We start from the raw sequence: 12,969 nt of genomic DNA, 5'->3' as shown, positions 1-12,969 counted from the left end.
ATAATCATAAAGGCCAGTTAACGAAACATCCATTATATTTTTTGTACCATATTTCCTAAAAATCATTAATTTGTGTACTTTAAATATTTTGATTGCACTTCTTTCTTGCTTTCTTTTCTTTCTGTTTGTTTCTTTCTTTTTTTTTCTTTGAAAGATGCATTTGGAATAAGAATTTTAAGAATTTAATTGTCATTTAAACAAGAAGAATGAAAAGATCCGTTAAAATCACAAAAGGTAATATTCAATTTAGTGGTACAATATGATTCTAATCTTCATAGGACACAAATTGTCCGTCGTGATTATATGTTCTTTTGAGAAGATTCCTCATCAGAGATAATTAGTGTGTAATGATAATCTGATCAGGATCCATAAACCCTATTACAAGTAGAGAAACTGATAGCAAGCAGTATGGATCCTGATCAGACTGCGCGGATGCGCAGGCTGGTCTGGATCTATGCTGGTCGCAAACCCATTATGTTGGTTTTATCATGACACGGCTTAATTGTGTTACAAGTCATGCCAACAGTTTAAAAAAAAAACAAATGGCAAATAAATATTCAGCCACTGTCCCTCTGTTCATTGCGTAAATCATAATTCGGTCACCTGATAACATAAATGTTGATTTCAGGTCTACAATAGACGATAAAAGGCGTCCTTCGTTTCATTTAATTACAGTTTCAGATTTTTCAAATTATCTTTTCATTTTTCATTTTTCCGATATAAACAAGTAAAATATATAAAGTACTGATATTAAAACAAAACAAATACACATGAAAAGCAAAAGACGCTCATTGTAAGAAAATATTATTAATGCGCACATGAAAGTTCGGGATTTAAGAAATGAAATTTCCTATTGCCTGAACCTTCATTTTCAATGTGTCTGGTGTACGGTTTTAGTGATTTAGTTGTAAAATCTTTAACAAGATCTTTACCTAGAACCCTAGACAGGTAAATGCAATAAGACTATATAAAGGGACTTTGACACGACGTGATTCGAGAGTATTGTTCCATTTGATGTACGAGCGTAGGTCCAGATCAACAATTTCAGATCATTCGTTCACTCAATTAACCCAACGCGTTGCAACGCTTTTCATTCAAACTGGACTGAGAATAAAATAAAGATACGATTTTCAATGTCTGTTTGTATATTTTAAATTACCATTTGCATATCTTCCTTTGAAAGCGCCCAGAGAATATATGGTTTCCTCTAATAGTTGAACAGCATAACATATTTACATACAAATATTAATAAGAACTAAAGAGAGGCAATTTCCTTAAGACTGGACTTGTCGAAAAAAAATACAATATCAAAATAAAGAAAACTTAATTAAATCAATTTCTTATACAACGAGAGTACTAAAATAGTTGGTTAATAGTTTATATTACTCCTGATAAAATAAGTAAAATACACGTGACTACTCGTCTTTTGATAAAGTCTGTTTTGCCACCAAACTGTGATAAAAGTAGAATGGTCTTCTGTAAAGCCAAATTTCTGTTGAAATCAAACATTTAAGTATAATTTTAGGTTTTCTTTTGCATTAGTACCATTACTGAGTTCACTATAAACCTATCTAGATTCAGCAGAACTTCACCTATTTCCCTCGTATGTGCAAGCGGAACTCCGTGGCACTGTCATTATACCGGTGTCATGGAAACAGAAGTCGTCTGCGACCTTGACCATTGCACAAGACCTCAGCGGAACGCTCACTGATGTTTTCAAGGTCAATGGCACGGATTATGAAGTAATGAACTTCTGGAATGGCAAGGCAAGCGTGGAATTATCGAATGGGACAGAAATAAGATGGGCGAATATCACACTGACAAATGTGGCGCTTGAAGATGAAGGGGTTTACACGGTCAAGATCAGAGAGGGAGCCACGGATGAAGATACTTTGTATAATACAGGCCACTTAAGGATCGATACATACGGTTTGTTATATTTAAACATTTTTGTAAACTGTCATCAATTTGGTTGGATCATGGAATTTGCTAAAAGATTGAGGAGACTGCAGATATACATTTCTGTTGTATCAGCATACAATTAAAATTTAGACACAAATGACCAATTTCACTAGATGATGTATTATGAGGTTATTAAACACTGTTGAGAACAATACTTAATTCTACTGGACGAGTACAAAGATGTCAAACTATATTGGACGAGGTGCACGTCGAATCTGATATAGGTTTTGCACTGTGTACGAATCCAATAGAAAGAGTATTGTACTGACTTCTTTACTTCACAATACCATTTTTTGATATTTTGATTGAACTTAGTTACTTCGATTACAAAAAAAGGATTTGATATGGATTAATAGATTGTGTCGATATAGATTGATATTAACCTTTTGGTCTCTGGAATATAAGAAAGAGGCTATAAATGGCGTGACATGGATTTGATATGGAAGTATTCTGGAAATTAAAGGGAGGCTATAATTGATAACATTGGATTCAGTAAATATCAAGAAGTGCAAAAGCAATAAGAGCATTGGTTATATTTCATTAGGTGCGAAATGCAGTTCTAGAACATGTTGAATATTTGTTTAAAAATATAATGAAATTCCTTAGATATACATAGTTTATAACTTCTTATTTGCAACATGCATATTTATATGATTATTTTGTTTATTGTACTCTTGAAAATATATTCACAGAATTGAAAGTTAAGTTAAGTTTCATCAATGTTTGACAGTAAAATGGTGTTTTCTTTCTTAGTAATATATCATGTGTCCAATATTCTAATGTCTGATATCACTGGCGATGAAATCTTAGTGCAATTGTAAATTAAGGGTTTTTTTCGTGAACTATCATCTTAGCTAGTGGGTATAAGACTTGAAATAAATGAATGAATCTATCAATGTTATTTTTGTAAGATAACTTTACCGTTTTTGTGTTTAACAATTTTTTTAACTAGAGCATGTTATTATAGAGGCGAACATAAAGTTCACAAATCAGTTGGCATTTACTTCAAATTCTCAAGCCATTGTTACTAGTATTTTGTTTATTTCTGTTTTATTTTCTTCAATATGTTTACAGCTTTGCCAATCTACGTAAACATCGACAATAACGAAAACCTCAAAGTCAATGAAGGTGCAGAAGTTACGTTCATGTGCACCGGAAATGTAGGTCGCCCCCCTGGAACGCTGGAACTGGTTCAGTTTTTCTCTGCAGAATATTCCCCAACAGTTGCCATGGTTTCCATACCGAAACTACCGGAAATCAGTAGAAAAATGCTTTCCAATGGAACGTTCAGAATTCAGCACGAGTTTCACGTAAATTTATCTCGCACCGACAATGGAACAACTTTTAGATGTCGAAATGTTCATTATACACCCGTCTTCAACATCATTGAAAGCCAGACATCCCCTATGACCTATGTGAATTGTAAGTTAGATTCAGTCAGTAGTCCAAATATTTAGTCAATAGTCTAAATATAACATATACTATCTAAATTTACCTGGGTTCTCAAAGAAATTTAATAAACCTGAAAAATTCGGTATGATAATTCTGTTCTCTAAAATGCTGACTGTTTCAAAACTTGCATTTTGTAAAGGGAGATAATTAACCTTTACAAACTGGTGTGCAATGGTTCTTCTACTATTTCTTTTTCTTCTATTCTCTATAAGGATACTCAACTATTTGCATAAAAGTTTATCACACACAAGCTTTAAAACTAGACCCAAGTTTTGTAAGATGATAATATATATTATGTTTTAATATTTTCATAATAATTTCAACTGTAAAACATTGAGGATGGCTTCTCTAGACTGAATGTTTAGTGTGGAAAAGAAAACCGCTCCACATTCATTATGTTCATATAAAAGCTGGAGTCCGTCTACTCGGACGGAGCAGGGTCAATACTGTCTACATATTACATAGGTCAATATATTTTTGAAGAGAGCAGAATATTCAAAACCACAAATCATAGCAAAAAAATAAACGGTTCTCCATGTGAATATGCAAGGATTGAAAAAATGAACTTAAAGAATACTTTATCTATGATATACTTTTACAATATAGTTAAGTAAAAGTTAGTGAATTATTCAATTTTGCCTTTCGACTTGTAAAATTTACAGAAAAGAACTGAATATAAAAAGTACGGAATTCCAGATACGACAGCCTATATACTGTTTACTGTCAACTGCCTACTGTCAACTGCTTACTGTCAACTGCCTACTGTCAACTGCTTATTTTCAACTGCTTAATGCTTACAGCGACTGTTAAATGCTTACTGTTCATTGATGAATGCCAACTGTTACACCTGTCAAATACCCGATTAACAGCCTGAAAGTAAATGTTGGCTTTTTACGTACTTTTTACGTACTTCTTCCAATGTGTTTATGCGTTAGAATGAGGCCGTTTGAAAAAAATGGTCAAGGAATTACATTACTCTGTATCATTTATGAAGACTTTGACTGAAACCTTGGAACTCGTTACATTTATACATGTACATAATTCTCGTTATACTAAGCAGAAATATAAGTATATATCTTTGCATGCATCTGGAACTTTTCCAAATCATAGACCTGTAAACTTTATAAAAATGTTATCAAACCAAAAAGTACAAGTTTTTTCTGTTGTTCGGTCAAATAAAACTGCTTGCTGAATTATTTATACATGTATATCCCTGTTCAAGCTTGTGGAAGACAGTCATTTAGATACATCTACCATATAACATGTATATTATAATATTTGTTCATTAAATGATATTGACCCTATCCTATAACTATAGTGCTTATTGATATTTTTATAAACGGAGGCCTTGTAATGCCATGAACGTCGTTGTTTCCAACGGTCAGTTTTATGTTCGCATTTTGAAAATAATGCTATCATATTTTGTTCGAAAATTATCTAGATAATGGTGATCAAAACGATTTTCAGACAATATTATATATACCAGTCACGTCTCGGATTACCAGTAGTTTATTCTGATAACCGTTAAACGTACTGGGAGAGTATACACACTTCGTGGTCCAAATCATACATGGAACCGTTTAGTTGTATTAGTTGTTTATACCTAAAAAGTTAATACTTGCGCTGGTGATTGTAGACCGTACATTTATACCTTAATTCTACAAAGCCTCAAGAAAATGTTACTTTAGTAGATGTTAAAAAAATATTCGACAGAAGCATGATGACTAACATGTCAATTATTGTGTTATAATTGGAAAGTCGGTGCATAAGTAATAGAAAGAGCACCGAAACACGAGGCTATCTGATTTGTACGAGGGGGCGTAGCCCCCGAGTAAAAATCAGATTGCCGAGTGTTTTGTTGTTCTTTCTCTTTTGTATCATAGTCACACATAAAAACACGTTCCTTGTTGTCACAATATGAAACCCCGGGAAAAAGTAACCAATGAACGAGCAGCTGAATATGATATTTCTGCCGCTTTCCCTTTCTCTGCCGTCACAATATGTAAACCCCTGCAAAAATGAGCCAATCAACGGGCATGATCTGGAGTGCGGGTAACTGATACCTGCACTCCAGTTACCGCACTGTGCATGTATATGTATACGATTTAACTCTGACACTTTTTCAACAGAAAGGTCCCCAAACTATGATACACTTAAATCATTGAAAGATCTTTGAGTTACGTGGGTATTATTATTTAATGCAAAGGAATGTTAGTATTTGTTTAACGATATGATGAACTGCGGTATCCTAAATTTGAGGCCTTCCGCATGTTATTCTTAAGTTTTTGCAGTTTTGCCTGTGTTACATTCTGATTTTTATAACTTATGATAAAGGCATTAAAACCACAGGAAAGAAAACAGATTAATCAATATATTGCTGGACGGCCGTATTTTTATTTCATTGTCTTTAGGTGAACTTGTAAAGCTGTTTTGAAGAGAAATATTCAGTTAACTTGCCAGATATTGGAGCTTCAGATGAATTTCTTATGGAACTAATGATATAACGTAATCTTCATCTTCCTAATACATACTTTTCGCGATCCTATGCATTTAAAATTGATGGACTAAGACACTATTTAAATGTGGACAATGTTGAATATTGTTTTTTCCAACTTGGTCATGTTACAACATTCAACAAACAAACTTTGCTTCATGGTTAACATATATATAACCAATTTCATTTCATTTTGTCACAATTTTGTTTTCCGGGGACCTAAGCATAAACAAAATTACAAGAAAATTATGATATTTTATTTTTAAAGAACTTTTTTATTTACAATTAAAATGAAAAACAAAATACACTTGATTATAACGCCATATAAAAAGTATGTTTAGTCCCAATAATGAGACCAGTAAGCTAATATTTTCTTGTATACACCGTTATTTATAAATAAAAATTATGACACACCTGTAAAAAAAATCAAAATCTATATAACATATTTGTAAAGTTTCTGGGAGTAATTATTATAAAAGCAAAATTATAATTCGAAGTTCTGTTATGAATTATATAATTGTTATGAGATTAATCATATTAATGTAAATATACTCTGCAATATAAATTGATATACACGTTGTAAGAAAGGTAACTTAAAAATGCTTCATGTTATACCATAGAAGCTCTACACTACTGTTTACCTTAGTTGTCAAACTTCTAGAACCCAGATAGAAATAGTAATGACTTCATTGAATGATTCTGGCAAATACGAAGGCAGATTTGCTTATTGGTTTTACTTGCGGTAATTGCAAAAAGAAATAGAAAAAAATAACCAACCTTAAAGTTCACTTTTAAGTGTGTTTGTTAACAAGATAATTATAAAAATTATATAAAGATGGATTTTAAACAAACACGTCAAAAAATATATTGTAACATTAACATGATTATTTTGTCTATCAGCATTTTTAAAGTAAATTTTGAATAGTAATAATCTATTATTTTTCAGAGTTTTTTCAATAGCACAATGGCTTTTCATAAAAGAAAAATAAGCTGATCCAAACTGTAATTTATCACTTTATGTTTGCATTCTTTATCTCATTGAAATATTAACGTTTTTGAAACAATTTGAATACAGCCAAGTTTGTCTTTCTTTATGCTTTCAGAAGGAAGCCAGTTAAACTGTCTATAAGAACAAATACATTTATGTAGTCCTTTTCCTTCTTCACTGTTATTTCAATATTTTCATACAGGTGTATTTATTGGTTCTGTTACTTGTCTGTGAAGTCAATAAAAGTATAGGCTGTTCCTCCATTGAAATGTTTCTGTCAGATTTATCATCCTCAGTACTGGAATAAAATTGATTCTATAATTAACCTTCAAAGCACATATCTTTGCAACATAAACTATCAAGAGTTGCAATCAACTTAACATAAATGCATAACATAACATCTAATAAGGAATTACACATTTAAAAGCTATAACTAACAGCCAATTAAAACTGAACTAAAATGATCTCGTAAATGAACTCACACATGTTTGATTATGAGAGAATGTTTAGCCTAAATTTCACCAGTGATTTCACCAGTATATTACAGATATTCTTCTAGAAATGTTGTCAAATGAAAGTTTAATAAACTATGAAATTCTAAATAAAATATGGGAGTGTTGACATAATGGTCCAGATCTCCGCCTCTTAAACGAGGAATAGTGGGCTCAAGACCGTCCATGTTGATTGTTGAACACAGATTCTTTGTGAATAATTTATTATTAAGTTGATTTACATGTGTGTACATTCGGAATACTTCTATTTGATCCATACATAGACTTAAGGCCTCAACAGACGGTAGGATTTAGCTGTACAGCACTAATTAGAGATAAGATGTACAATTTTCAAAGCTATACAACACTTGCATTCAGACGGTAATTCTACACTGTAAGAATCATCTGAGGTTTCCCCTAAAAAGGATCCCTTTACATTGATCCTTTACATACTTTACTCACTAAATACTTTTTTCGCCATGAGTAATGATTGAAAACCCTCCATTTAAAAAATATATATACATGTATATATATTTTTAATGTTAAGCCTGACCGAGACTCAAACCTAGGACCTTCGAAATACCGTACTGCGGCTCTGCTGACTAAGCTATCTGGTCGCCTACAAACTACCTCCCCTCCCCTAATTAGAGAACAATTCAATACTGTGACATAATCATTTTCGGAATAATTTGGGATTCGAACATAACACAACTTTGGGTCTCCTGAAGAGTTTTTCAACATCATTTTTACCCCATCTTATTACTACTATGTTTACCTTTTAGCCCTAATTGTTCTGGAATTTCATTCATTAAACCCATTATCAGGAGATAATTTGGTTATCTGTTACTTGTCATTGTGGGAGGTCTATAAAAATCGGTACGACAAGATTTTCAAAATAGAACATGTCCTATCCCTTACATCTTGACATAAGGTTTCCGAAATCAAGAAATAGTACCCTTCACACATTAAGATTTGTCTGTACATCTTAGTTTTTAATTGGTGTTGTACTTCAAAATCCTACCGTCTGTTGAGGCCTTTAGACTGTCAATAAGCAGTAAGCAGTAGGCAGTGAGCAGCAGGCTGTCCAGTTAGCAGTAGGCAGTGAGCAGTAGGCTGTCGTTTATGGTCGTTTATGGAATTCCGTAAAAAATCTTTTCATTGGACATTTTAAATTACAAAATAAAATCTGGGATTATCATTGGCCATTCTAAAATAAAATGTAAAGGATAGTTCTTGTTATTCTAATATAGTGCTAATGATATAGTTGTCGGTCTTATTTGAGAGACCGGTGTGTATACAATGATAGTTGTCACGGTTCAGAACTGTTCACTAATTAGGGGAGATGTGTCAATACTAATTAGGGGAGAAGATTGTAATCGGCAGGATAGCTCAGTCGGTAGAGCCGCGGAACGGTATTCCGATTGTCCCGGGTTCGAGCCCTGCACATTTTTCTCCGCCAGACATTATGGAATAAAATATACTGTATAGGATAGTTCTTTAACTTTCTAGTTAAATTGCTAAGATGTTTAACAATACTACTTTCATTCTGATTCAGATCTCATTGCATGGGCTGGAGGCCAAAAAGCAAATAAATTTTGTCATTGTCATTGAACAGTTTATTTAACGATGAACTTACTGAGTTTATTTTACCAGAGGCATATTATCTATGTCTCTGATTTTACACAAGAACTGCATGAGGTTGTTGTTTTTTTTAATTGTCCAAAATAACGAGAATAATATCAGAACTTATCAGGTACCCTTGGTTTATGATGTTCGATAAGTGCTAATTTATTATATGATTATTGATACGTTCAACTAATACAATGTTTATACAGTACTCTTTATATATTTTTGCAAGCCGTATGGCTAATAATGCTAATTAACATTTCTAAATGACTGCATCTCAAGTATCTTTTTAAAGATATACTTCTTGTTTATAATAATTTTATTTATGCATAATTCTAAATTTAAAAGAAAATCCCAAAAATCCGTTTTGAATTGATGTGGGACAAACTCAGTACATAAATATTATACATTTGTAGTATGCACAACGTACCTAAACTATATTTTATATGTGGTTGGTATTATCAATACCATGAATGCTGTGGGTTCGGGAAATTATTTGTCAGTCTTGATAGTAATTGACAAGTAAAAACACTCATTGCGTGTTTACAAAACTTAGTCATGCACTAAATATATGATGCGTTGGACGGCTGTTTAACTATTTTAAGAATGTGTATTCAAAAATCTCAGGTCAAAAATAGTCCGTCTTAAAAGCGTGTACTTGAAGAATATGCTGAATTTATTTTAATTGTCATACAAGAAAATAAATAAACATACTAATTTAATAATACAAAGGGAAGATAAAATACAATAGGTATTATCGATGTTGCATTAAAAATGCTTCTCTTTCACTGCATTTGGGACTACTTTCTGTAAATTGACAGTTACCTGGCGGAGTAATACGTGTCATCCTTTTATGTCAAGGTTGTTGTCCCAATCAGCAAACCGCCATATTTGTTTTCAAATGTTCAATTCAGGAAGCGAAGAAAAATGACTGGATTATTAACGCTATTAGGCCTCTGTGCCGTTTGTTTTACAGTGTCAGGTAAATTTAATTAAGTTAATTAGAATTTAAATTTAGTTTATGTAACGTTTTGGAAGATTTATAAATATCTACCTGGGTGTGCTTCACCAGTGTTTATCAGTTTATCAGGGTTTCAAAATATGACATTTTTGTTCCGACGATTTTATCCATGAAGTCACTTTATGACTCTATGTATAATTTCTATTTAAATCGTAGAATTCCTAGGTGTTCGTACATAATTACATGTAGGTTCTATATAAACTTTCAGCAGTTCACGTATGTGCAGGTATCGATGAAGGCAGTGGCTAGCCGTACCGGACCGGTTGCACGAAATACCCAAATTACAACCAAATATAACAATATTCATTTTTGTTTGTATAAAATATAGATTATAATGAGAAAAGGAATTTATATTTATGAAACAACATGAGGCCTAAAAAAAATCAAAGGGCTGCAACCTCTGTGGTATTTTCTGATCTTTGCAATCTAAATCATACTGACTATCTGTATGTATAAGTATACTATACTGTACTATATAAGTTTATTTTTATATACTATATAATTAATCTTACGCAGCGACTGCGTCTATAACAGTTTGAGATTGATACATATGGAATTTTGCATGACTAGAGTTGCACCAAAAAATCATTTTCATTTTTTATGACAGCCATACTTAATATTTGCATATCGTGGCTACTTCCTTAAAAAAGACACTTAAAAAAAAGTTGCCTCGACTAGGATTTGAACCTTGGGCCTCTCACACCCTAAACGAGCGTGCGGTGAAGTATACATATGTAGAATACATTGTAATTCTAAATTGAGAATTTCCATTCCGTGTATGTAATCCTTACTAATTTCGAGGTATTTTCTTGACTATAAACCTGTTGTGTAACACTGATGAAAATAATTTAGCGAAAATCTTCTCTTAAAAATATATATTCCACTACTCGACAGTCAGATTTATGTGTACTACGCTCTGGAGTATTCGGTAATCGACATAGCTAAAAATAGCATTTTCATTGATTAAGCTTTACGGAAATAGCCGAACAGTTTTCATTGGGTAAAAAAGATATTCATCCGCGAAATTTGTGATTGTAACCTCATATTTCTATTGACTACTCTAAACTTTTAATGCACTGTAATTCGTTAAATGCATACATTAAAAATTATTCTTTATTTTAGATTGCTGGTTTTTAAGCAGTTCTTAGTGAGACCTACTTTGCGTTGTTAGGTCTGTTAGGAAAATTTGTGTTAGACCGTGGATGTTAGCTATGTATTTACTGATCTTGCGATCAGAAAATACAAAAATTGTTCTGTTCGGGTCACCCGACCCTACCTAATAATATGCGCCGACCCTACCGTTTTTTTCATGTCCAAAAAAAAAAAAATCCATGAAAATCAGTGATTAATCTAGATGTGCGTCTTGCGTAAAATACGCATAAAAATCGAAAAAGACGCACAGTTTCAAAATATGTGCGTTCAATTTGACGCATGCAAATCAGGTAGTTTATAATCCAAAATATCACGACAAGTGATTTCTATGTACCGTTTGATTACTTTAATTTCATTAGTTATATAATTTTTCAATTTCTTCAGTTGAATAATTTAATTTCCGATAATAACAGGTGCAAGACTAATCCCCCATTTGCTTGAAACGTTAAATCCCAAGCAATTGTTGCTTGTGATCGGTAACAGCCCATTATCGGCATTAGCCAATCAGAGCGTCCATTTTGCATGAGAGCAATCACCTACAATGGTGAAATATGCAGACATTGGCGCTAAAAATGAGAAGGGCACAGGAAAATCGTCAGCAAAAGGCCAAAGGCGCATCTAAAATCTGTCCCAGACTTATTTTGTATGTTATTTAGTCATCCAGACAAAACTGGAACCAACAGCAACAGGTTGCCCATTCCCCTGTAATTACACATATTCTTGAGTTTATCCATTTCCCTATAGCATTTTTCCAAGTTATCTACTTACCTAATCCCTTTCCCACACAGATACGCATTTCTACTACCGTAAATTTAATCCAATAAAGCAAACAAAAAATCATTAATCTACTTAATATTTTAAATAATTATCGGTAACTGAAAAAAAGTGTTGCTATTTTAAGAAATGCTGTAAGTTACAGTATAATCTGACAGGTGTGTAATAATTTCCCCTAAGGTCACTCAAGTTCACGTGGAGTGTGATGTCTATTACGTCATCAGAATATTTGACAGGGTGATTAACCAATCGGGGAAACATTGTGCATGACTTTTTTTCATGATCAAAAGGTCTGTCTGTGTATGCTTTCTACACAGAGGCAGGCATACAAGGAGCAATAAAAGTCGTCAGTATGTATACAGTGTGATAGGGACATTTTGTGCAAATTACGAACAATTAAAATGGATAATGCACAGTATTAGACAAAAGTAGTAAGAAAATATAAATTATGCAAATTAGATTTTTGAGCAGCCAATAAAAATTGTTTTGCCTGCAATTAATATAAGTACCAAAAATAACTTTTTTTATACACTTTAATTACTTAATCGCTTGTTAAATAAACATGCAAATCATGTCAAGGGATCTGCTATTAAAAAAAAAATTCTGCTAAGACGCATTTATTTTGCTACAGGACTCATTGATTTTGCTACAGGACTCATTGTTTTCAAACATGTGCGTCATCCGACGCATTGTAAGGAATTTCTAGATTAATCACTGGAAAATACCGTATTATTGAGGTACTCAATGAGCAGTGTGAAGGGCAATTCAGGCGAAAATTTCGCTGTGTATATTTCCATTTCGCTCTCCCAATTGATCAAAGAGAAGTCAGCATCGCCAATAAAATCTTAATTCCCAAAGAGTAATTACTTGCCGATGTAAAGAGCAGAGATTGTATCCGCCCATATGACGACTGCTAATTATCATTATCCAATCAGAGCATCGCTATATACTACCCCTCTACCTGTATGCAAAGCGATAGACCGTCTACTCTAAACAGTAAATAATGAGA

General features: G+C 32.8%; 1 protein-coding gene across 8 annotated transcripts in view; it reads left to right on the top strand.

Annotated features, from left to right (window-relative positions):
• Window positions 1–9,836: 9,836 nt before the first annotated feature.
• The window catches only part of LOC132741494 (uncharacterized), an 82,647-nt gene continuing 79,514 nt past the window's right edge, over window positions 9,837–12,969 (top strand). For 3 of the 8 annotated variants that reach the window (XM_060729675.1, XM_060729679.1, XM_060729678.1), the window contains exon 1: window positions 9,837–9,995. In XM_060729675.1, the coding sequence (XP_060585658.1) occupies window positions 9,941–9,995 (55 nt within the window). In that variant the 5' untranslated portion in view covers window positions 9,837–9,940. The remainder of the gene's footprint in view (window positions 9,996–12,969) is intronic. The other 5 variants (XM_060729674.1, XM_060729681.1, XM_060729677.1 and 2 more) reach the window with 3 other exon arrangements.

This window comes from Ruditapes philippinarum, unplaced genomic scaffold (genome assembly GCF_026571515.1).
Source record: "Ruditapes philippinarum isolate M1 unplaced genomic scaffold, ASM2657151v2 ctg45_1_1_1_1, whole genome shotgun sequence".
In the NCBI taxonomy this organism is placed as follows: domain Eukaryota; kingdom Metazoa; phylum Mollusca; class Bivalvia; order Venerida; family Veneridae; genus Ruditapes; species Ruditapes philippinarum.
The sequence above is the reverse complement of the archived record's forward strand: the minus strand, read 5'-3'. Positions and strand labels throughout refer to the sequence as shown.